Source organism: Varanus komodoensis, unplaced genomic scaffold, assembly GCF_004798865.1.
Source record: "Varanus komodoensis strain SLA01 unplaced genomic scaffold, ASM479886v1 scaffold4, whole genome shotgun sequence".
NCBI classification, from domain to species: Eukaryota; Metazoa; Chordata; class Lepidosauria; order Squamata; family Varanidae; genus Varanus; species Varanus komodoensis.
In genome coordinates this window covers 38,161,054-38,187,998 of record NW_025335941.1, presented here as the reverse complement: position 1 = coordinate 38,187,998, position 26,945 = coordinate 38,161,054, and the positions used below count along the sequence as shown (strand labels likewise).

At 43.1% G+C, this 26,945-nt stretch overlaps 1 protein-coding gene across 1 annotated transcript in view; it reads left to right on the top strand.

Annotated features, from left to right (window-relative positions):
* Positions 1 to 15,777: 15,777 nt before the first annotated feature.
* DRD3 (dopamine receptor D3) overlaps positions 15,778 to 26,945 on the top strand; it is a 22,272-nt gene continuing 11,104 nt past the window's right edge. The window contains exons 1-3 of the mRNA XM_044442234.1: positions 15,778 to 15,863; positions 18,806 to 18,893; positions 22,858 to 23,157. Coding sequence (XP_044298169.1) covers positions 22,876 to 23,157 — 282 coding nt within the window. The 5' untranslated portion in view covers positions 15,778 to 15,863; positions 18,806 to 18,893; positions 22,858 to 22,875. The remainder of the gene's footprint in view (positions 15,864 to 18,805; positions 18,894 to 22,857; positions 23,158 to 26,945) is intronic.

Below are 26,945 nucleotides of genomic sequence, written 5' to 3'. Positions count from 1 at the left end.
TTTTCAGCAGACTTGAGCTTTAGGGAGATGTTCCTAATTAAGTTCTTTGTTTCTTTCCCATGCAGACCAGTCAGCAAATGCTCATGTTTGCCATGCAAACATTAAATTTTGCAACCTTTCTTTTTTGTCCAGTCCTGTCCTCTTGCCCATATTTACTCATTTTGTATGCAGTCTTTTCTGCCCATGGGGACAGTTCTGCAAAGTGAAATGACAGGTTTTCTGCTGTGCTCCTCCCTTCCTTGCTATATGTTTTATTTCCCTTGGTTGCACAAAGTACGACGGGGCTTTCCACACATAACACAAATGGTTACTGCACCATTGCCTTTCTTACCGTATGTCCTGCGTTCATGCAATACTCATGAGTAGCTTCTCTCTTCCCTCCAAATGGCAGCATGCATCTCATCAGCCCCCACGGCTGGGAACCAATCCCAGTGCGCTCTGCTTCTGCCTGCATCACTTGCCTCCCCACCATTGGCCCACATGCACCCCCAAGCATGTTCTCAGCCAGCCGCTGCTCTCTTTTCTGCCACTCCATGGAACCTCCATCTACTCATAAGAGTAGCACAGTGGCTCCCGAGGTGCGGCAGCACAGCAACCAGGCAGGAGCACCACACCAGGCTGCCCCCAGTCGCTGCTGCACCTGGGGACACCCCCTGCCCACCTCCTGGCCCATGGCCCCCAAAGTCCAGTCACCCCACCATTATACCCACCACCTGGTCGGCTGCCCATGCACCTGCTGCCTGGCTGGATCACCAAAATTCCTATCCTGCCCACCTGGAATGGCCGTGCTGCCTTGTACCATCCTAGCCTGGCTGCATGCATGAGCGAGCAGCCCCTCTCACATGAGTTTGCACAAGAAGGAGCCGCATGACCCCATGTGAAATGCAACAGCATGTTCATGCATGAAGCTGTCAGGAGGAGACAGGGTAGTGTGGCTGTACCAGGTGGGCAAGATGGGCAGCTCGGGATTCAGGCCAGAAAGTGGGTAGGCAGGTGATTGGACAGGTGGCAGACCTGGCAGTTTGGTGGCTGGGCATCAGGGAGCACATGCTGGGCGGGAGAACATGGCGCATGGGAGCAGCCAATCAGCACCCCATCTACCAGCTACTCAGCCTTTGCGAGGAGAACAGGGCAGTGCCAAACGGCTGCTGGAGTGGCCTTGCCACCAACCTCACTGGCTGAAACAGGGAAACAGGAAAAACAGTATAACTGGCTTTGGACATAACAAGAAGCAATGCTGAAATGTGGAAACCTTACAACAAATTGCTGGTGGTCCATGGTAACCAACCATGCCATGTTTCGCCATGCTTCCAGTGTTCACACACCATGCCAAGCCGTTCCTGCCATGGCTTGTCTTTTCGTGCTAATACAACCAAAGTGAGAAAAATGGATCCATACTCAGGCAGTCCCTGTACATTGACAAAGCGCTGCTGGTGGGTCCTGCTGTGGCCCTCATTTCCGAAGCTCTGGCCAACTTGTCCTCTGTTTGCCAAAGCCTTGCCCTCCCGCCTGGCCAGCCACGCCACCACCGCACCAGGCCCCTCTCTCTCTACCCTGGATTTCATAAGCCTGGGGCAGTGAGAGGGCAGCTGTTGCAGCTCATCCTCTTCCTCACCCAGCCTGGCCAGTGATGCCTTCAGACCCCAGTGTACATCTTAAACTGTGTTCGTTGTTGCTGTTGTTTACCATTTCTGTGGCACTAATCCAAGCCAATCCATTGGTACTTTCAAGGACTTGCCCAATGAAACTGCCTCATGCCTCTATGGGGTAGGGCCCTCTCAAAGGTAGTGTCTGATTGGTACATCTCTCTGCCACTCAAAATGCAAGTTAGATTTTTTTTTTCTCTTGCAAAATGAAGTGCTGCAGACCTGCTTCTTTTTTATCAGTGGTCCACCTGAGATGGTGAGGTGGAGGATGGGGGCAGTGGTGGAAGGGGCAGAGAGCGGCCCTTCCGAACCATAACACTCCCCTGGTCCTGACCCTGACACAAGACCGGCAAATGAGGACATACAATGCTGGGGCTAGGGAGGCCTCCCGAGGCAGAGCATTCCACAGAGTCAGAGCCACCACTGAAAAGTCCCTTCTCCTAGTAGGCTCCATTTGGTAAGGGCAGCCAGTGTAGGATCTGAGATACTGAATGGCATACACAAATGGGTACATGACTGATAAGGGTAGTCTTTCAAGTACGCAAGTTCCAAACCATTCTCATCTGGTTCCAAATTGCAGCAAAGACAGAGGATGCCAGGCAGGGGGCAGGAGCCAGAGGGAAAGGGAAAATAACCAGCATACCAAGAGCTGGAAGGAAACCTGTGATTGCTTTACTTTGAAGTCTCCCTGTCTCTTTTTTCTCACTGCCATGATCTATCAGACGCCGCCATTTAGGACACACTGAGCCACAAAGCATCGTTCTCAGCTACTTCTTCCCAGTATGACAGCCCTGCAGTTTATCACATCCTTTGCTACGTAGCTGTTGCATATAGTGATAAAAGGAAGCCCCATTCACCTCAATTCCCTGGGTAGGGCTAGATATTAACATTGCAAAATTCTAGTTAAGTCAGTTATTTTCACACCGCTCTGGTTTTATGGAAATAAATAAATTAATCCCAGACTGTGCTGAAATTTCACAAATGCTGAAGATGGATCCTGATTAAACTGCCACTGAGTCTCTTGGGAATAGTTCCCCATCTTCAAGCAAAAAATTTAAAAACTGTACAGCATTTAAGTAGAGCCTACAATAGAAAATGGAAATACAAAATGATGTTTAAGCTGTCTCTTCTTCTTAATAATTTTTAGGTCCCATTAAAAGCCAAACTGCTGAGACTCTTCATGCACATTAAGTTTATTTCAATTCTTTAAATGTGAATATCTTATTTGTTGCAACGAACCATATCATTACTGGGTTTTAATTTTTTTATTTTAACATGTATGCTTTTTTCTTAGGATTTGGAGATCATTTGATCAGCATTTTTAACTCTTCTTGTCACATTGCACTGGAAGCCATTCAATAGGCACAGAAGATGTGCCGCTCCTGCATCACGTGCATGCGGCACATTTGTTAGAGCCCTTATATGTCAGAAACTGTGATAAACACATTCTTTGGGTCAGATCCAGGTGGGCATGACTGGGCTGGTGGAAGCAGAATTCCCCGCCCCCTCCTTCCTGTGGCAGCCACCTCCCCACTGCCTCCAGAATATGCCACACAGAGGACTGGGATTCTGCCAAATGGGGTAAGCCAGCCCTGGTGCAAGTCATCCCACTGCCTGAGGGGAGAGCACCACCATAATGCACCCCCCCTCCTTCCCCTTATGGCTCTTGCATCATTCCCCCCTTACCTCCACCACTTTCTTCCACCTGTGCCTCTACGTTGCACCACACCCCTACCTGTACCACCATGAATGGCCAAAAAAAGCAGTTGGTGTGTCGTAGTGGCTATAACAATCGGGACTGTTCAACTTAGAAGAAGGGTAAGTTGGGGGAGACATGATACAGGTGGTTAGAATAGTGCATGGTGCAGAGAATGTAGAAAAGGAGACATTTTTCTCCCTCTCTCGAACCTGAGGTCATCCCGGGAAGCCCATTGGTGGGAGGTTTAGGACAGATAAAGGGAAATACTCCTAAAGATTTTTTGGAATCTTTTTGCAATATTGACTTCACAATGAAATTGCTCATTGTGTGTGAACCAGAATTTATTTCTTTATAAACAGCAACCATTCAGTCTTATTGACTGCTCCCATATTTTTGCACAATAAACTAGGTAGAACAAAAGTTCCATATCAAATGCTCATCCCATAATAAACAATTCTGCATGACTAGCTCTGATGAAAAGAAATGTAATAGTTTGTGACATGTTTGAGCTCGCCTGTACCTATCTGTATAACTATGTTTATCACGTGGGATTCTGAACTGTTATGTGACCTTCCAGTGGGTTATCTTTTCATCTGATCATTGGCTTTTCTATTTTAGCAGTTCCTTGCTGACTCAAAGACATCCCATAATAAACAATTCTGCATGACTAGCTCTGATGAAAAGAAATGTAATAGTTTGTGACATGTTTGAGCTCGCCTGTACCTATCTGTATAACTATGTTTATCACGTGGGATTCTGAACTGTTATGTGACCTTCCAGTGGGTTATCTTTTCATCTGATCATTGGCTTTTCTATTTTAGCAGTTCCTTGCTGACTCAAAGATCAGGGAGCACTTTGCTACCAGAATGCTGGAAAAGGACTCCTGCCTGCCTTGTTTCCATGGCTAAGATCAACTTGCTGTTCAACCACGGTTTGCCAGTCATTTTGCTACCTGAGGCAGAAGACAAAATGACATCCCAAACTGCTGAACGCTGTTTCGGTATGGTAGCTGGGACAGCTTCTCCACCAACCCATGGACAGCAAGCTGGACATAGAACAAGCAGCATGTCTTCCAACACATCACTGCCGCTCTCTGCCTATCCCCCAGGATAGTTGCCTCACTCTAACTAATGGTAAAGCTGGCCCCACTATGCCATAAAATAATAGCTTAATAGACCCATCCCTCGGAGAGATCTGCAGTCTAGAATCTGTTGCCTCTGGATCACCCTAAAAGCAGAAATGAAAGTAGAAATCACATTGACCCACTTCCTTCCTTTGATTATTTGTGTCTTAAGTAGTTCTTGAGCTGTAGAATCCTTTGATCCTATTTCCTTCTGATCCTGTTTTTCCTCATTAGCTCTGCCACAGTGTCACACTTTTAAGTCTTCCAAATGTTCTTAATTCCAGAGCAAGGCAGTGCATCTAAACATTCAAGCTCTGTAGCGCTCCAGCAGGCATATACATGGCTGATAGATACGTCTCCAGGCTGCCCTCTGTTTGTATCAGTACTTGCTTCAGGCAACACTCCCTTGTCTCCTGGAAGTACACAGTGCCTATGGCTTGAATCTGGTAATGTATTCACAAAACAACCATAATCATACTATCATACTCTAATCCCCTTCAGGAGCACTACTTTATGCATCCATGGCCTGAAGGGCTTTCATTACTGCTTATTAGAAGAAGGTTTGGTTAACCTGCTCCCAGACAAACCTGATGCTGAAGGAAAAATGTAAACATCGTAGAACCAAATCAAGCATGTCGAATAATAACCAGTAGTGTCTAATAATAGCCAAAAGTTTGTGGTTGCAAATTGTCTTGTGTGAGATTCTGTGGATTAGAATCAAAGTCACCCTTTGTATAGGGAATTAATATTGAGGGAAACTTTGTATTGATGGAAGTTGGAGTTCAGTAAGCAGAATAATTGAGGCAGCACAAATAGTTCGGAAAAAATCAGTAACAAGCAATTCTGCTGTACTCCTGAACCAGTTAATCAATCGGCATGGCCTAGAGAGGCAGAAAGGAGCCTTGGAGATGGTGGTCACAAGCATCACATACTGCAGGTGTAGGAGCAACTTTCGGGGACCACGGTGCCTCCCCAGACTCCTCAGGGGGCTACACAGGGCTTTTTTTGTCATAGAACGTGCCGGAACAGTGTTCCAGCACCTTTTTTTGACAGATTTTTCCACATGAATTTGAATCGCCCTGTCGGGTGTAGCAGGTCGGCGGCAAAATCATTAAAATGGTACATGTGGGCTGCTTGTGTGTCCGCGCTGGTTGTGATGGCACTGCTCAGCTTGTGACATTGCTCGGCTTGTGACTGGTCGTGTGGTCGCGCGCTGAGTGCGTACTGCGGGTGGCGACCATTATGTTTCATTACACAGTGTTGGTGTGTGTAGAGTGACTGGCTATGTGCAAAAGGTAAATAAGTTCTTTATTTTAAAAAAACGTTGGTGAATTGAAAATCTTTTTTTATTTTTTAGTGTAAAAGTGTGACCCCAAATTTAAAAATGAAAAACGTTACTAATTCTCAACCACCAGTCCTGCTAATAAAAAGGCCAGAATATTAAGAACTGAATATATAATTTTTTAAATAAAATATTAACAAGATGTGAGTTCCGGCACCTTTTTTTTTTTTTTACAAAAAAAGCACTGGGGCTACAGACCTGCTCCTGCCCCGCTGCCGACATTTGGTGGTGCAGCAGTGGTGAGAGGGGGGAAAAAGCTCCTTTGAAAAGCAGAACCCCGTGGCTTTCTGCCAAGAATGAGCACTGCTGCTAGGAAAAGGTACCCATTTTTTTAAAAGACCCCTTTCACTACCACCACCATTCCATCAAAGTTCAGAGGAAACAGCAAGATCCTGGTTCTAAAAGGCATCTTTTTATTTCCTGATGCAGGAATGGCAACAAGTCATGCAGGAAAGAGGTACGTAAAAAGACAAGTGGGACATTGCCCTCCCTGTGCCTCCACAAGACGGAAAAGCCCAGCAGAGTTCAAGAACTTGACTTAAGACAGACTGTTTATTCGATTGATCAGCACATATCCACTATAGCTTAATTTCCCCACAAATTAATGCACATAATCCAAAGTAACTAACACTATGCCAGGTTTTGATTTTCAAGTTAATATGCAGTCTACACCCTACTAGCAAGACCAATATATTGCTCTCAGTAATTGGCTTGTGGTTTGCTTCAAATTACAAATTGCTAAATGCCATTTCTTTTAGAAAAGCCAGGCACTGGAACAATGGATATTGACAGAGTATAAAGTCTCATCATTTGATAAACAGTCTTGAGGAGACTTCATCATTAAATAAGCATTTGGCTGCACAAATGTTATCACACCAGCTCTGTCCTGTAGGTGAACTGAATTACCTATATTTTTTCTATTCTATGATGACTCCTCAGAGCACTTTTTAAAATTATATATTTTCTTGCAATTTACCAATATTGTGTCAACTCTTGTTTTTCTTCCATATTGTTTAGTTTTGTTTTGCATGTGTCTGTATATCCATCAACTGTTCTTTGATATCTCTACGATAATGAGGATATTAGCTTTGTGAAACTATTTGCTAATGTATCCAAAGGGGTCAGGGAATCCTGCTGTACAACATAAAATCTTGTTTCATTTCATTTGCTTGGTAATTCCAGACACAGAGTTAGTCACTGTGTTGGTTTTACAATTGTAAAAAATGTAGTTCCAAAATGCACTTGTATGTGTTTCAGACAGGAGACACCGGGGATAATGTATATGAGGTGTTCCCACCTCAGTCCCTTCCTCTTGGTAATGTCTAAAGAAATGAAGATTTCTTTAAAATGTCACAGTGGCTAGTGCTTCACAGAGAGAATCCACTTTTTTTAGTTCATATGCAAATATTTTGGCTGTATGGCAGTCCATTTTTCCCTAGCCAGAAGCAAAGCGGCTTCTCATGAATGGAGGAGCTTTACCCTTATGAATTGCCAATGGGCTTCCTTATTCATATGTGGAACCAAACAGAAGTGGATTGCTTTATTTTAGAGGAAGCTTTTAAGGGCTTTCTCCAGGCTGTTTATAACCGTCAGCACTTTAAACAATGCCAAAAAAAACCCCGGCAAGGTTCGGTATTCTTTGATAGTGTGGGTTTTTTCCCCAGAACCGAGACCTTATAGATATTAGGTTCCATCTGAGTGAGAAAAATGTACAGCCCAAAATGCTTTTAAACCAAAAAAACTAAACAAACAAAAGCTCTGAAGCTGATGGGTTAAGTTAACAACAGTAGAAATGTGAATATGTATGAGAAGAATTGTTAGAAAAATAAGTGAATAGGACAAACTCTTTACGCAGCTGTTTGAGCCACTTTTAAATAAATCTCAAGATATAAATACTCGAATAAATTACATAATTATTACAAGTTTCCATTGACCAACTGCCTAGCTGTTTGCCACTTTCCTTGACTCCCATTTGTAGAACTTGAATTGTAAAAAGAGATATGGGAAGATGGGGATAGCAACTTTGTGTATTTGTTGGGTGCTTCAGATACACTGAAAGCCCATGGTTCCTAAGCAAGCAAGTTTGGGGGCACCATTAAAAGTATCTTTATTTATTTATTTGCATTTTATTTCATCTAATTTTTCATGTGTTGGTATAGTTCTTAGCATTATTAAGATGTTCATCAGATTATGTTGGCAAGTGCACATCTTAAAGAATATGAAAATGCAACCATTATGGACACATCTGAAGACTGAGTAAGATCCTTTTTTTTTGGACATTGCAGTGCAGGAGTCTCAAACTCCCAGCCCGTGGGCCAATTGCCAGGACAGGTGGGGCACGGGGGAGGGGTTCTGCGGCCTTCAAAGCGCCGGGGCCACCCAGGCCAGCCTCCGGATGAGCGGCCCACCACCACCGCGGTGCTGGAATACTTGATGCGGCCCAGCCTCACCCAGACTCTACTTCCAGCGGCCCCCCGGGTAAGTTGAGTTTGAGACCCTTGTCGTAGTGTAACAATGTTCTCTTGCCATTCTTGCATTGCCAGAAAGGCAGACTCTGGTCCATGTTGCTAGAAAAGCAGCACACATCCAGGAATTGCCAGAATTAATGAGGCAGCAGAACAGTCAGTAGGAAGAGGCATAATAGAGCAAGAAAACATGCAGAAAAGTATGAGAACTGTTGTGGCAAAGCTGCCTTGCAGGCCTTTGGAGTCAAAAAGGGAGGAGGTAAAAATACATAAAATAACCTCAAATGCTGAGCTTGAAGGCCTGGAGGCATGACTACATAATTGTTATGAAAGGATTCAAAAACACAGCAGATGCACTTTGAAGCCTCAAGTGCTCACACAAACCCAAAGTCCTTTTGCATTGATTTCCCTTTGGTTTTTGAGAGGCCACAACATCACAAAGGAGTATTGGCATCAGCTGTTAACATCAAGCCATACAGCCTGCATGAATGGATTTCTAATTCCCAGCATGGGGAAAATGGGTACGTCATGCGTGGTGCACTTTTCACTGAGCTGTCATGCAGGCGTGCCCTAGAAAAGAACGGGAATGGGCCAGGAAAAGCACGGGAAGCGAGCACATGAATACGAGAGGCTCAAAGAGGTTGGGGGGGGGATTGTCATGCAGAAGGGGGGCATTGGTAGGGGTTTTCCATAGATATCACAGCTGTTGCTCAATATACTCCACTGCATGGTTTGCAAGCCTAGCAAAAATTACTATCCTATTTGGCTTGAAGGTGTTAATGTGGATGAGTTGTATATAGGGGCTGCTTTCAACAAAGTAGAGGAAAGTAAAGGTGATTGATAAAGAGCCTGTTCAAAAAATGAGCCTTTGCTATGCTGGTGACTGAGTGACTCAAACTAGATTCTGTTCTTTGTTCTGACATGGACTTCCTGCCTAGTTTAGGATAGTCCACTGAATGTTGCTCCCCTTTCAGCTTCTTCACCTGTTATATAAATATAACACTGCTAAGAGTCCCACTTAATAATTTGAAGAGTCCCATTCTATAATTTGAACTTCTGTACCTGCTTTCAGTAGTCCTGTAATTACACAACTGCAGTATTTTCAGTGGAACTGTTTTCCACTAAGTCATAAAGATTACAGTATAACTATTGCAACCGCAAAATGAGAAGTCTGTGTTTGCACACTTCTTCTCTTTTAGCTTAACTTCCAACTACAACCTGTTTTGCCCCATCACAATACAGATAGTTTGGCTCCATGATTTTGTTGTTTTTAAAGGACCCCATTGCACGCATATCCAGAAATATCCGATTGAAAATCTTTGTCTTCTTGAATCTCTTCCTAAGAGGATGAACATTTTCCTGGACAGACTTGTCCTTCCCTGTTTGGGGCAAGACTTTGATGCTCAGAAGTGATTGCTTCATGAAAGCAAGCCAGATCATCCAAATTTTACTTCCTTTCTCTGGCCCAGGGAAGTCTGTTCTGTGGAAGTATTAGCCTGCTCCTCAGTTCCAGGCAGATGGTGTTAAGAATTAAACTGTCTGTTCAGATTTTGTTACTGAAGCAATGGGAAATGGACTGACATTTTTGACAGCTGCAGTTCCTGTAGACCATGTACAGTGCCAACAATAAAAAACTTCAGCCATGTTGCTTACCTTGTACATTGTCCTTGTGGGAGCTACTCGGAAAGGAGAGTATCTCAGCCTTCCTCTCTGTTCCCATCATTTATTTTAAATAAATTGACCTTGCTAATTAGGGATGCTAGATAGTGCTGTAGTGCTAACTTGATCAAGAAGTATTCTCTCTAAGAATTCAGGTTAGGATAGAAAATTACAAAATGTATACTCTCCACAAAAGCAAAAACAACAGCAAAAGCCAAAACAAAAAAAGCTGAGTTTGAACCCTTTATTCAAAGACAAATTACATTAAATTTGCCTTTCATTTCTGAACCACTGTACTACTGAAACTGATAGACTTTGCTTAGTCTCACATAAAATGCCATGGAAATTTCCCATGTCCCCTTTTTGCCATAGTGACTTCCTAGTTCCTAATAGTTCTAATTTGCCTGGTCATTCTCTCTCTCATGCACACAGAGAGAGGGAGGGAGGGCAGGAACCCTGTATCCACTCTCTCAGTCACCACAGTTTCACCTAACCACAAGTTGACCATCAGCCCTCCACATTCACTGGGGTTAGGGATGCCGGATGCCCACAGAATTGGAAAAAATGGGGAATGGTGCACTCTGTTTGGGGACGCCATACTTTCTGTCTCAATACTAGCCAGTCTCACTCACAGCTTTGTATCTCAGTGGGTATGAAGACTCTAGAGATATTCACAGTTTTCCCCTAGAAATATTCATGTTTTTTTCCCTAGAGATAGTTGCAGTTTTTCCACATTTGCCGGGGTCCTGAACCCCAACCCCTGCAAATGTAGGGCTTGCTACTACCTGCAGTTTCAGGCATCTTTGGAGGGCTTAGAACCTATCCCTGTGAATATGGGGGTCCTGCTGTATATAATAGCCTGTCACGTTCTTATCTTGCTATTGTCTCTTCAAACTATCACAGTGCCAATCAAAATTCTTGATCTGTCAGTTGGAGCAGAAATGCACAAACTAGCTTTAAAGCTCATACATTTAGAGTGCCATCCTATGGCCGCTGTACAGAGTCTAGGTGGCCATGGGTTTCTCTGGAGTTCCCACTCTGGCCTCAGAAACTCCCTGCAAGGTCAGAGCTGGAAATACGAGTTCATCAATCCTTGCAGCCAACCTGAAAAAGCCATGCCAGCTGCCGTGCTGAGGTCACAAAGGTCACTGCGACCTTGGAGACAGTGGATTGTGCATGTTTGGAGGACAGGAAGGGTAGCCGACAAGCTCTGCCACTGTATGTAGCAACCTGTCAGTGCCTCAGTCTCCCTTCCTCACATTCCAGGGAAAAACATTTAGCGAAATTGGCCATCTAACTGAATCTCAGGGTAGAAGCACAGACATGATCTTCACCTTCATACTCTTTCTGTCTTTCATAGGATGCCCATAATCCTCCAAGTTCTGAGGGTTATGGCAGCCTCATTGGATTGTGGTCTTAATATAGTACTTTGACGTTATTAAACTTAGTACAGTACACTAAGTACAGTACTTAGTGCAGTTCTTGAACATCTGTGCTGGTGACAAAACAAAAGGAAAAAAAGATTAGTCTAAAGCCTCCAATTTTATAGCTCATAATTCTCACATAGTATCACAAAATCTGGTGTTATAATCCAGAAGATGGGAATAAAATATAGCATTGATAAAGACTGCAGCATGCAACCAGCCTGGTCACTGGGTTCATCAGGTGACATGCTCCCGAAGCTCCACCTGGATGAATGACCCAATTGGAATTCACCTGGAGAAGAGCCTTTGGTGTGTTGGCCCCTGTCCTGTGCAACTCCCTGCCCTTGGAGGTTCGGCAGCTGCCAAATGGTGCTTCTTTTGGCAATTCCTGGACACATTGTACTTTCAGGAAGCCCTTGAATGACCAGTCAGTGGTGTTACTGGTATTATTTTTAGAACATGTTTTCTCTTTTTCTCTTTTATTGTTCACTGCTCCAGAATTTGTTCAGATGTGGAATTGCACATAAAAGCTTCAAATAAATAAACACGACATTGCTTCTTTCTCAATTATCTGTACAACTACTTGGTCAAGCACTCTCTACTACACTTTGGCATGTTCTTATATAAAAATTATGACTTTTTGACATGGACCATGTCACATCACTGCTGTGTATAATTGGTAACACTGCTGATAAAAATTAATTTCATAATAATGGTTGTTTTAGTAGAAACATGCCATTTAGTAAAAGCAAGAAAAGCACAAGGCAAAAACATCTCTGTTTAAGCTTCAGAGATGGTTTTCTCTCCTACCTTGGCACGATTTTATTCTGGCATGGCAACATTTTATCCCAAAGAAAAAATCAAATTGTTGTAAGGATGAATGAGTCAGTTGATATTGGTCATTGTAAGTTTTGTGGCTATTTGATCATCTGCTCCATCCAATTTTTTACATCAATGTGCATTTTTTTTAAAAAACAGAAACAAAACACCAACACAAAAATTCACATTTCTTTTTGAATAATTTTTTCTCTAACTTTTCCTATTATTTCCCCTGTGGTTTTTCAACTGGAGACTGTGTCACCAAAAGACTGTTTCCCCTGCAAAAACAGATCCTGCCAGACCAATTTTGTGGAATTCTACAAGGTTTCGAGGTGGCTAGATGGAGGGGATGCAGTGGATGTGGTTTACCTGGATTTCAGCAAGGCCTTTGACAAAGTGCCCCATGATATCTTGGTGGAGAAACTGAGGAGTTTTGGGATACACCAAAGCCATGTCCAGTGGATTAGGGCATGGTTAACTGACTGAAAGCAGAGGGCAACCATTAGGGGGGAATCAGGATGGCGGCCAGTGACAAGTGGGGTCCCCCAGGGCTCTGTCCTGGGGCCGATCCTGTTTAATCTTTTCGTTAACGACATGGACGAAGGGTTGAACAGTCTGCTGATCAAAGTCGCTGATAATACTAAAACTGGGGCAGTGGCCACAACTGAGGAGCAGGTACTCCAGATCCAAAAGGATCTGGACAGACTATGGAAGTGGGCAGGAGACAACAGGATGGCGTTCAATGTGGATAAGTGCAAGGTCTTGTACTTGGGGCATAGGAATAGGTGTCATAAGTGCAGGTTAGGTGACAAGTGGCTGGAGAGCAGCACTTGTGAAAGGGACCTCAGGGTGCTAGTTGACTGCAGGCTAAACATGAGTCAGCAGTGTGATGCGGTGGTCAAGAGGGCAAACGCCACCCTTGGTTGCATAGCCAGAAGTGTGACTTCTAGATCAAGAGAGGTATTACTGCCACTCTATATGACTCTGGTGTGTCCACAACTGGAGTATTGTGCTCAGTTTTGGGCCCTTCATTACAGAAAGGATATAGCCAGCTTAGAGTCAGTGCAGCGTAGGGCCACAAGGTTGGTGGCCGGTTTGCAGGGGATGCCGTATGAGGCGAGACTGAGGGAACTGGGTCTCTTCAGCCTGGAGAAGTGGAGACTCAGAGGGGATCTGTTGGCAACATACAGGTAGGTCAGGGGACAGAGGTGGGTAGAGACCTGTTCTCCCCTGCAGAGGAAGGCAGGACGTGCTCCAACAGAGCAACGCTCAGAGAACCCAGGTTCCATTTAGATGCCAGGAAGCACTTCCTGACAGTTAGGACCCTAAGAGTATGGAATGGGCTTCCATGCGAGGTGGTTGAGGCCCCATTGGTGAGGGTGTTCAAAGATAGGCTGGACATGCAAATGGTGGGCATGTCGTGAGCAGAGCTGACTGGAGCTGGGGGGGTCAGACTAGATGGCCTGGGAGGTCCCTTCTGACTCGCTCTGTTTCTATGTTTCTAAATTGGAGAAGGCCACTGCCTGAAGAATTTCTGTTTCAATCCACATAGCAGTCCAGATGGTAAAAAATAGTTTGGTTTGGTTAAAAATGCAGAACAAAAGAAAAATCTCCTGTATCTCTTGTTATTGACTTCTTCCATGGCTTAAGCTGAAATCCTATATCTAGCTTCCTGGCAACAAGCACAACAGAAGTCAATGAGACTTAATTTTTGTGGACATGCAGGGGGTTATATTGTTACAGCAAGAGGCCAAGGTTCACGTCCTCGCTCAACCTCCGTAGTTGCAAGCACTGTTGGACAAGCCACGGTTTCAGGTTTGTATTGCTGCATATCTAATCCACAGCAATAGGCAAACGAATATATAGAATGAAGCGTATGTTGTGATAGTACAGTTAAGCACAGCACTGCTATCATGCAGGAAAGGGTTATCTTTTTGAAAGAAGTAAACTCACACATAAGGAAACTCACACACTACTTGAATCCTTTCCTGCTTTTGTTGAAACTTACTACACAGTGTTTTATTAATGTATTAATTAATGAAATAATGAATACACAGAGGAGCATTCCAAAATTTGACACAGATATGATACACAGACACACTCACCCTGCAACCTAGAATTTTACTTCCAAAGTTTAACAACTTAGTCTGCACAAGGTGTCTGCCCTTCTAAATCTTTGCATACTTTGAACTGAGTTGTTACAAAGTGTTTCTATTCCTTGTCTGTGTTGCCTCTCCCTTACTGGTATCTAATTTAAACACTTTTTGCAATATGACTTTTTATTAGTACATAAGATTTTCATTTGAATTAACTGTGTCTAGCCAGTTCTAAACTGTACAACAGAACTTTTGGCACAATCCACTTTAGCAAAATAGACACACGTTTGTTGCTTATTGGTTATGCACAGTCCATGCATCTTTCTCTTGAAGCTGTGCATCTGTTTCAGGCAGTTTTGGAATCCTGAATGCACTAGAATTGTCTATATGGGAAACATAACACTTCTCTTGGAGGCAGTGACTGTGTATGAAAATGGTTAGATGAGTGTTCCAGGCACATACTGAACACTGGCTGTAAGGTCCTGAGTAATCAGCAGCCTATTTCCCCATAACTTTTCAGGTTTGAGACCATCTGGATTTAAATCCAAGATCCAACTCCTAAATTTTGCCAAAGGAAATTTTGGTCAGTCTTCCTTTCTTTCTTAAAGTGTTATGAAATGTAAAAACAAATTTTCCAAACCCACATACTGAAATCCATATACAATTATAATTTCACTTGCAGGGATAAGAAATTCATCTCACATTCTCTAACAAGTTTTTAAATTATTATTTTAAGTACCCCAATGTTGCACTAAATCTCTACATAGTGTATTTATTAGTCTCTTCAGACAGAACTTTTGTTTTTAAGGTCACCCAGCCTCTCTTTAAAATGCTATGGAAACTATCATGAAACATACTTGAAAGCATGAAGAACTTATAGAGAATTGATCAGAATCCAGCATCCAGAATGAATTGAAACTGGAGCCCATCTCAGCATGATTTTAACTTGCATACCTATGCAGTCAGTGAAAAAAACCCACTTGCCTATTCTATATGACTATTCCTTTTCCCCTAGGGCAACTTAATTCTTTGAATCTGCATTCTGTATGACATTCCAGCAAATGGATTTTAAAATCATCAACATGTGAATAGAGTGTGTAAGACAAAGACGACATGCGTTCAGCTATCTAAATATGTGAGAGGCACAGATTGGCAGAAAGAGCAAGCAGTGTGTAAGAAAGGCTGATAAAGTTAGAAGAAAAACAGCTGGGCAATGATATAGAACTGGAATCCAAAGACTGCTGTGGCAGGGCTGGAAGGAATCAGAAGGACAACAGCTTATTCGATCAGCACCAAGGACAGAGATTTGAAGCAGCTGGTCCACGATAGACTACAGAGATCTTCACAAAACCATTTGGGAAATATATGGATATAAATTCAGGTGCGCGTAAAGGCATGACTAACCAATTCTGACGCCAGTATCTTCACCTTGGAGGCAATCCTGGGTGGTGTGTTCTTTTTCTCTTTCCTCATGCAGTTGCTTTATCCTGGGAAGGGCAAAGTTTAAGTTGCCTGGGGCATGTCCTTAAAGAACTGCATGCATGTTATACTTCTCCATATCCCTTGCAGAGCTGAAGCAGACTGGCAAAGGTAAGTCACGGTTTTTTCCTCTTTGGCATGGCCATTCTATCCTAAGATGCTCTGTTTTTAACTTATGCTCTCCAAAAAATCTTTTAAAACTCTTAAGAATGGCAGACTACCTATAGAGGGAACAATATACTCCATACATCTGGAGGACAGGATTATGGGTGCAGCAGTCCAAATGACTGGTCCTTTATTTTTCTTCGGTCTTTTAAACGATTTCCTCCTCTCTAGGCTGTTAATGCTTGCAAAGATTTTTTAAAAAGACACACGGGAGGAAGATTGATATTTTCCATGTACAGCTGGTAACATAGATCTGAAAATGTTAATTTTGCAATGAATCCCTTCATTTCAGTGCAGCAGTAAAAAGGGACTCTGTTTAAAAGTACTGTGTATTAAGAATGACAGTTTTCTATGCAGGAATGCACACACCCAGTCTGAGAAGAAAGTAATCCTGAGAGAAGACTGTTACATATTCTGCTTAGTGATATATTTAAGTGAAATGAATTTGGTGGAGTTTGAGCACCACAAAATGTCAAGAAGAAAAACTGTTACAAGTTACATTAATTCACTATGAACAGATTTGTTGTTACATATATTCATATGTTTATACATGCGTAAACTATATACAAAACAGTTAAACATATTGTTTCAAACTCACATCTTTATAACAGTACATATAATTTAATTTAATCCAGTACTGAAGGATTAAATTTTGTACATTTTGAGGAAAGCTATCATGCAAAGAACTGATCAAGAGAGGGAAATATGAAAGGAAATTGAGAAATGGTAGGAGAAAGGAAGGTGGAAAAGAGAATGAGGAGATTCACAAAAGAAACAGATATATTTCCAAATGGCTGTAATAAGTACTATTGGATGAACTATGCTGTACAGCAGTGAAATTTAAAGTTTCACTGTTCAGACAAAGAATTGTTCTTTGCTGCCCTCAAGTTTACTAATGTGTCTGCAATTTTCCAGTAAAAAAAAGCACATTTGGAATCATTCTAGTTTCTCAGTGTTCATTTGGGCTACCAGCAAATGGAAATCAATGCACCTATTTCTGGGAGCATGATTGCAGCGAAGGTCATTCAGTAGTTCCGTGGTGCCAGAAGTGGTTGCTATAAAGTACATTGGGTAGATTGCTCTTTCAAGTAGCAGAATGGCACAGACCAGAAAAGCAATAAGTGAGAATGGCTAGGAGTGTGATTGGAACTTCACGCTGCAGGCAGGAAGGTGATGACACACTCAGGAAAATGTGATAGTATGTGCCTTCATTCAGACTGGAGCTTTGATTTTAATAAGAAAACTGACCAACTCCCCTGCACCGCCCCAATGCCAGATTGGATGTTGAGTTAAACATTAGCGATACTCCTTTGATCCCTGCTGTTCGTTCTTACTGTGTTGAAACGGAATGGATTACTGTAGTGCCAAGTGAAGACTTGTGTGTGAGAAACAGCCATTACAAGGGATGCATAGGTCTGCCTCTGTGAACTAATCCTCCAAGTGTGGAACTGGAAGGAACCTGGAGGGTTCTGCAGTTAAATCTCTCACACTATATGAGAGTCTTCCATACCCAAACGATTGTAGCTGAACAGGAGATAGCAATGGATGGCTGGATGGCTGGATGGGCTGTGACCATCCAGACTGCAGTGAAAAACATAACAATGAACAGGCAGAAGGGAACCATATGCATCCAAACTCAAATAAGGAAAGGTAAAAACGCACAGCTATGGAACATATTTCCCTCTGGACGTGTTTGCAGCCTTGTGCAATCTAACATTCATTTTAAAATTAAATGTATCCATTTGTAAGCATAATCCCTGAAGTAATACTCCATGGTTACCACCAAAACACTACCAACATTTTTCTTTTGTCAGATGTGCGGCCACAAACTTGCTTCACCATGCAGAGTGGCCAAGCTCCCTCTTAAATCCCCAGGGGACATGGCAGGACTATCTTTCTTGGAACCCAGCACGCAAAAAGCTGGGCTTTGAGGGATACATTAGTCAGTCTCTTCAGCCGTTTCCCATGGGCTACTACAGCCAGATATTCGCTCCAAAGTCTTCTGCCCAGGGGACAACATGTGCAAACTTTTTCTCCCACAATCCTCCTCCTGCCCAAAAGAAACTAATTTACAGGTGTGCAGCATGCTTACCAATAATATTTTTAAAGAATCAAGTAAAAACTGAATACATATCCCAAGAGAATTTGATCCATATTTTTTCTTAGGGACAGAAGTCAGAACTGATACTGTCTACTTCCAGGGTAGGAACATGGTTTCTCTGTGTGCCCCCTCCCCCGGGCTTCCTTGTTGCCCATGAAGGTATCCTACTTCTCCCAATTTGTATTTTATAAATATTGCTATATTTTCTTACCAGAAGTTGTGACTGCTTTAAAGCAAATTGGGAGCCTATAGGTGTTGCCATCTTAAATTTCCCATGAATACTTCTGGGCAGGTTCATTGCCATGTGTGCCAAACCCTGCTCATCCATGGCAGCTGTTATATTGGGGCAGCGAAGTAGGGTTGTTTTTTCAATTGTGAGCTTCAAAAATCAAAAACAAAATCAAAGAGAGAATTACAACAAAGTTTACAGTTTTCCTATTTCTAATTTATTTAATGGTAGATGAATACAGTGATCGTGGCCAGGACAGTTTCTGAAACTTCCAAGGGTGCCCAGGGGTCCCAAAGGTTGCCTATTCTCAAGAAGTCTATATTTATACCTAGATCTATATCTGTCAAGCTGTGTCTCTCTCTATTTGCTACATCAGTAGCCCATCCTTCCTCCATATTTCTTGGGATGGTGCATATGATTATTCTCTTTTCCTCCCCTCTTTCCTTCAGGGCACTACATTGTACCACCAGGGTCCCACCAGTGAGAAAGCCCTATTACAAGTTCCCAATGGCCAGACTTGATTAAATGATCATATAACTAAAAGTTCCTTCCTTGCAGATCTCAGTTCATGGGCTTCACAATTTGAAGAGCTTCATAACTTGGTGGAAATTTCAACCTAGGTTCCTCTAGTCTCCATGCAACACCTGTAAGTGAATCAAACTCACTTCCCTGGTAATCTTTCACTAGGCTTCATCGCTAATGCATATCCTATCTTTTTAACATTTGGGAATTTATTGTTTGGCTGAAACTCCCTCAAAGGATTGTATAGTCTGTGGCATCATCAGGGAAAGTACCTGAATGGATTTAATTTTCTCCCAAACAGAAACTGTGTAGGCACTGCCGGTTAAACTTCCTTCACACTCTCTAGTTCAAATATGAAGTCACTCATACCCTGGAGCAACCCATTATGAGAAAAGGATTCAATGGATTATAACTTGAGAGTGTCCAGAAGAAAAGACCAATAGTTTTGCTGGAATGTTCTTGGCAATGAGGATGCTGTAAATAAGCAAAGGCTCCACATGAAATGATTTGAGCAAGACTTGGTCATAGAGTAGAAACTGAGAGTGAGTGAAGCATAATAGTGTTGGAGTGTTGGACTGGGACTTGGAAGATCCAGGTTCTAGTCTCCACTCAGGTACAAAGCTCACTGGATGTTTTTAGGGTAGTCATGAATTCTCAGCCTAACCTGTCACAAAGGGTTCTTGTGAGCAAAAGATGGAGTGGGGGGGGGGGGGAGATTATGTAAGCCATTGAGTTCCTTTCAGGAAAAAGGCAGTAACTGAAAAACATTGTTTGATTGCATATGGAGACTGTTCTTCTAAAGATAAAATTGTGAACTTAATATTCATAGCTATTCTAAATATAAGTCATGGACTCCTATGGCCATGAAGTTTGATAGAAGTGGAAGAGAGAAAACCAGGAAGGTAATTTAACTAGGGTCATATATTGCAGAACACAATTGCAGCTTAATTCTACAAACACTCAGACTTTGGCAACAGATTTGGATTTGTGCTCAGGTACCTATTTCACAATATGGTGGGAATGACTCAGTTCTGTTTTTGATTTTGCAGGGATCCAACTTTGGTTACTTGTTACAGTAAAAGCCATGTTAGATCTGCTGTACAACTTTCATGTCTTGTTATGCACTAATGATATTAGTGCATAATATTAATTAATATTAACATGCAGTAAAGCCTAGAGTACTCCAGGCCTGCTTTGATCTTCCAAGAGCAGATTAGCCTCCTTGTGGCTGCTTGCAGTCTTAGTTCCAACTTGCTCAATGCATGTGAGATGCATCCATACTAGTAGCACAAAGCAAAAAGGTTCTTCCACCTCTCCCAGATGGCCACTCAGAGGAGCTGGAAGGGTCCAATCCATGTTTTGCAGGCTGCCTCTGGACCATTATAATAAAGCCTAAGATCCAACACAACTGGCCTACTTTGGACACTACTTCCTATATGCATTCCATGGAATTCTGATAATCCACTAAAGCAGATTATTTTGTGGAATTTTCCTGAGACCAAATCTCTAAGAATAGCATCTGAGAACTTTGCAAAAAGTCTTATCAAAGGTAAATGGAGCATATTCAGAGAACAACCAGAAGGTGATTGGGATTGAGAGCCTCCAAGCCTCCTGCAGTGTGCCTCCTGCTGTCTATTACTTTGGTCTAGGTTTGTAGCAAATTAGTTCAGTGGTGCAGGAACTACCTCTTTCACTTCTTCAGAACCATTCCAAATTGCTTAGGAATCCTAATAATCACATGCCATTAGAAGCCTGAATTGAAGTTTCCTCAAGACAAAGCAGGAGGATGTGCATCTTAGCAGCAGTTCAGTTCTGAACTATGTTTGATATTTAGGTTCCTGCCCAGTGAAGAAGGCTGACTTTTCAAGAAATCATGATTGACTGTAAACAGATACCAAATAACTTGTGTCCATTCTTGTTAAAGAAGAAGAGTTGGAATCATAGATGACCTCAAGTTGAGGGCCAAATTTTACAGTCCATAGATTAATTTTGCTCTTTGAATTCCCCACGTTGCTGCGCTTTTCATGTGCAGAATGGCTGTGTGACAGGTAGTACATTTGCCAAGGGCGCTGGTGTCCAGAGAGCAGAGAAATTGACTGATGGGCTATGTAAATAAATTTCCCACGGCCATCAAATGCTACCACTTTCTGCTTGCTCTGGACCTCAGGGAATGACAAACAAATGCTTTCCTCACCTCATGCTTTCACTTTCCCCGATTTTTCCTCTCCCCTGAAAAGGGCTCTAAGCCTGGGTAAAGCAGCACAAATGGGTCTTTGTAACTAGTATGTGAAAGGTGCATCTGGAGTGGGAATGTACACAAGAAAATAGATGGGGAGTACAAAAGGCATAAGAACTTTTGGTGCTGGAGGAGACTGCCCATCCTTTCCCTGTAACCTCTGTATTTTTCAGTGGCAGAGTTCATGCAACGCAGCAGCCCAGAGTGGAGCACACTCCACGCGGTTTGGGTTGCTTGCCCTGGGGCCCTGTCCTCCCTCCCCGTCCCTCAGCTTTCCCACAGGTATCCCAGGGGACCCCACACGTGCACCAAGGTTTCCCTCTGCCCGCTGCAATAGCAAGGCATTTTCAGCTTCCCACAGCCCCTTTTCCTCTTTAAAACTTACTAATTTTTGAGTTCACACAAGCTGCTTGTTAAGCCAGTTTACATGACCCAATTCACCCAGTCCAGAGTGTTTCCTCCAAGATGTACCTCAGAGGGGCTGCCAAAGAGCAGTATTTAAAATCCGAATGAATTGTTGCAAGTTAACGTTACCCAAATTAACTTTCTCACGTGGAGACCGTTGGGTGCAAAGCACAGCAGACACTCTCTTGCTGAGTGCCCACCCCAGGCTGCAGGTCGGTAGCTCTCCCCACTGTTTTGACATCTGTCAAGCTGAACTGTCTAATACTTCAAGAACTTGGAGAGATCATGGCATGCAAAAGGGGGCCGTGCCCCCATCTTTTTACAGCAAGGCCACTGGAGTTTTTGGGAGAGCTGATGTCTCCCCGGTGTCCCCCCCATTTTGGCACTTTTCCCCAAGATGATACCACCCCAGGAGTGTGCAAAGTTAATGGGGTTCCCTAGGGCGTGGGGGTTGGAGCAATCGTGACGAATGGAGCACTGCCAGCAGGCACCCCCTCGCCCCTGAGCCAGTCCAGGATGCTTCCTGGCACCTCCAGAGACAAGCAGGTGGCAAGAACTTTTGAAAAATAATAATAGCAAATATATGCAGACAAACACACACACACACAGTGCTAACCCGGGCAACCCTTCAAAGAACCTGCTGGTGGACAGTGGAAGGACTGTTTTTGGAATGGGTCATTGGGTTCACAAAAGCTGGCTTGGCAAGAGTCTCTCATGGTCTCAAAACATGAAATTAAAAGAAAAAAAAGCAGCAGTAAGCCAAAAATGGCTCCTAGCTGTGTTGGCATCAGGGGGAGGCCTGACCAGAATGGCTTGTGCATGGCTAACCATGCTGCTTGGTTCAGATGATACAACAAGCCATCTTAGCTTCTCAGCCATCATGGCTTATAGTGTTGTCTGAACCCGATCACTATGTAAAAATACCCCTCTGCCTAGGGTCATTTTGTTCCACAAGTGCCACTTTCCTCCAAGCTATATTACCTTGGTTAACAAAACAACAAACCAGTACACAATTATTATGATTCTTATTATTAGTAGTAGTAGCAGCAGCAGCATATTTATACCTCACCTTTCTCCTTTTGCAAGGAACTCAAGGTAGCTTACAAGGTCCTCCTTCTCTCCATTTTATCCTCACAGCAACCCTGTGAGGTAGGCTAAGCTGAGAGTTCTGTGGCTTGCCCAAAATCACCCAGTAAGCTTCATGGCAGCATGGTGACTAGAACCAGGATCTGCTGAGTCCCGATCCCACACTCTAACCACTACACCTCACAATCAAAGTAATTAAGGAATTGATGAAACCACTGATCTACTCAAGAAGTAAGTAACTGTTCTGGGTTTGACTCCTAACCAGCAGAATAATTTGGCAGAACAGTGCTGGTAAAACCTAAACACAAGCTTTATTCCAAGTGCTCCACCCAAATGGTCAGAAGGTGTCTCTCTTTTGCAGATCTGCTTGTCTCCCACAATGACACCCTTCAACAGAATTAGTAGCTGTCCGAACTCAACTGTATCTGCCCCGCACTGGCAGGATAACATCACAGGACCTGGACTGGCACAGCCTCATGCTTACTATGCCCTGTGTTACTGCATCTTGATCTTGGCCATCATTTTTGGGAATGTCCTGGTCTGCCTGGCGGTGCTGCGGGAACGCAGTTTGCAAACTACCACCAACTACCTTGTGGTGAGCCTGGCCGTAGCGGACCTGCTCGTGGCGACACTGGTGATGCCATGGGTGGTGTACCTCGAGGTAAGTCCCAGCAGGTCATCTCTTCTGCGGCATTTATGCAGGACGGATGTGCTCTAGAATTTGATCTACACTGTTTCCCTTTACTCCTTGCTCTAACCTTGAAGTTATGAAATTCCTGGGTAATAAAACACTGTGTTTGATCAGGCAGCTGAGCTGAACTTCATTGATACACAAAACTAGTAAATCAGCAGAAGAGATGGATTTGGGCTATGTGATGGATTCTTTCTCAGGATCTTAGAGGACACCCTGCTTCTCCTGGTAGTTTAAGTTAAAGACGCATAAAAGAAAAATGTAATGCGGCTCTTGCAGGCAGAACAAATTAGAGAAGGGCACCAGTTGTTAGACTGCTTGGAAGCTTTCTTAAAAATATAATAAAGCCACAAGACCCAAGAAACCCTAGCATGCATCTGTGCAAAGTAAACATGACATTTGGCCCTTCCCTTTTTCTCACCGTGAGCTACATGACAAGTCTGGAGAACAAAGGCAGGTAGGGCTTTAGTGTTTGCTCTGGCTTTCAGACAAGCAAGCCATAACATCGCAATGTTGCTATCCTACATCTACTTACCCAGGAATAAGTCCCATTCAGTGCTAATGATACTTCTACTTACTAATGATACTTCTAATGAGTGCTACTTACTTCTGAGTAGATACAGCCACAATCATTCTGAAAATAATTAAATCTCCAAGTATGGACAAAATTCCAGTGTTTTCAATTAAACTTCAGTCATGTGTGTTGAAAATTAAGATAGTAGTTGTTAGTCACTGTGTATGCTCTGTGTAACTCTTAAATCTGTAAGCAGACAGCTAATACTGTTATACTATAATATTATGCAACACATAGACATTTATTTGGGTTAAACCTCAAGAATGGTGATTTATAGTAGCGCTTGTGCCATTTTTCTTAATAAGTGGCTGCAAAACTACAAGGAAGGTGTAATTAAAGAAAGTTAAAAGGCACATGCTCCTGATTGGCAATGCCAATATAGAGATGCTGACTATTAATTATTCATGGCACATCACAGTTGATCAAAAATGAAAGAAGGAAAATATTATAGTGCAGACCCAATTATGCTCACACAATGGTGCTTGTAGGCTAATTTCTAAGAGTGATTCTCCTGTGGAATATTTAATAGCCAAAAAGGCGACTTACCGTTTAAGGAGGAAGAAAAGAGAAAGTGAACAAAGAACAAAAGAGGTGGAACTGTAAAGAAGATAGATTCTAAAAAAAAAACTCATCTTGTTTAAGATCATTAGTATTTTTCATTCAAGAGTACCTTTCATCCTAAGAACTCAAAGCACTTTGCCAACAATAGTAAGTTCACCACATTCTTTCAACCTACTTCTGAAGCTGTTCCTTCTGCTTTGCCGGAGGGTTAGGAATCAAAGGACAAGGCTTGGTTTCAACTATCGGAGGATTACTGGAGTCAGAAAGGCGAGATGGAGAGGTGTAAAAGGTCTGTGGCAAGCATGCTCAGTAGGTTCAGGGTACAGTCCTATCACCATACCCATAATGCCCAGAACTTGGAAGCTTATGATCATCCAGTGCAGAAATGAGAGAGGGGCCAGCAGAGGTGATCTTCATGTCCCCTTCCTCCTATCCTGTATTTTTGCTGGAAAGGCTTTCCCCCAATCTCCAGGAGAAGAACAGACTGGAGAGGTGTCAGGATAGTTTGTATTCTGACCTCCAGTCTCCTCTCCTCCCTGCCCACCAGAATGCCCCCTTTTACCCCTCTCTGGGGCTGTTTGCCTGACCTCAAAGGTGCCAGTGCTGGGCGTGGACTGGAAAGGTGGTGCCAGTGGCGCGTGTGGGCTGGCGCGGAAGCGGGGTGCGCGATGAGGCAAGACGAGGTGAGGCGCATGCGGGCACGTGCATGCGGCGAGGGGAAGGGAGGCGGGCGCACGAGGCAGCAGCTTGCTCACAGGGAGATCGCTTTCTCCGAGTGAGCAAACCGCTGCCTCCCTGTGCGCAGGGCGAGGTGGGCAGTGGCGGGTCCAAATGGGCATGGCGGGCCAGATCCGGACCCCGGCTATAGTCTGAGGACCCGTGCCTTAGAGAGAAGCCACTGAATGTCCTTCGGCACTGTCTGCAAGGTGAAGCGGGTGGAACTCCAATCCCAACCTTTGAGGTGGCAGCGCAGTCTTCAGCCTTGGAATGGGAGACCTGAGCTCTCCTGTGGCCCCTCAGATACTGTTTAGGAGGCCTAGGATGGATCCCTCCATTAGAAAGCCAATCATAGTCTCCATTCTTGTTGACGGTTTGGGAATATATCGAATCCTTTTAATCAGGAGTTTGAAAGTTAGAAAGGGCTATAGCCAGTATGTATGTATCAGTTCTCATACATGCATAAGGTGGGGCTTCAAATAAATGAATGGATAGCCAATTATTTCTTTCCAGAGGGGGAGGCATGTTAGCTTACTGCATCCAAAACAATAAAGAGACTTGTGGCACCTAAAGACACACACATCTCCTGGCATAACCTTTTGTGAATTTATATGGAGTAACTTGAAAAAGTTTCTATTTTTTCTACTGTACTCTATTTTAAATACAACACATATGTAAACTGAGATCAGAAGGAAATTAAGTACTGTCTTTTTGACATTTAATTTCCTTCTGACCTCACTACTTGCAATTCCCAGTGCCACAAATATTGAATAAAAGCCTCTGATGAACTAGACTATAACCTATAAAAGCTTATTCCAGAATGCATGCATCAGTTCGTTACAATCATTGGGGATGTATATAATATTCTTTCTAGCTACACTTCTGTGTGTATATTTCTGTCCATGAACTGTTAGTATCAAAAGCATAAGACTTATGCATCTAAGCTTTTTCCTACCTGCAATAAGGAACTTTCTTAAAGAATTACCACTGGCTACAGAGCCAGAATCAGATGCACACAAAACGGTTATGTATATGATGCAATCCAGAGAGCTGGTGGAGCCACAAAAGGCAGCGTGGAGAGCGCAAAGCCTGCAGAGAAACACTGCATAGAATGGAAAGTTCTAATAGGATGGCTTTGGGGTTACCAGTACTATGGCTGACTTATTTAAAAATGTGACTTATTGTTAGCTACCTTAAATTAAAGAAACTGACAAATAATGACTGTATTCTACATGCAGGCTCTTCTGCACTTGGAAGAGCAATTTTTAAAGAAAACCTGTCTCTAGGATTTGCTTGCATTTGCCACATTGAGGTGATAGAATTAACGCCTGGATGGCAAAGGAAGAGGACCCAGCTGGGTCATTGCCACTCCCTCCTGAAGGGTGCACTTGACCTCTGCTCATCCAGGTGCCCTTGATGAAAATGGCTTCAGCAGATTGTCAAGAGCTTTCCTCTGGCCCATACATTTTCCAGTCAATTAAGTAGTACATCCTGCCCTAGAATCCAAGCTGTAGTACCCAAGCGTGAATGTCTGGATGACAATAGTTGAAAATGGAGGCAGTTTAACCAGCAAAAATAAAAAGTAGTGGCTTAAACAGTGAACCATGTAGGCTTGGCCTTGACATTCCTGCCTCTTCCTTATATGTCATGTTAGATTTGTTCTACGTAAAGCCCGAACCACATCAGCTTGAATGAGATTTAATAATCACAAAGGATCTGGGATGACAGCTATATCTGATTGCCCAGGAATTCATAGATAATAGACAGTAGTGATCTATAGAAGGGGGGAGGGGTTGTTTTTTGTTTTTGTGTTGTTGCTGTTGTTGTTTGGCTGTACACATGCTGTAAAATTGTCTTTCAGTTCTCTCTGAATCTGATTATTATTATTATTATTAGAACATTTCTA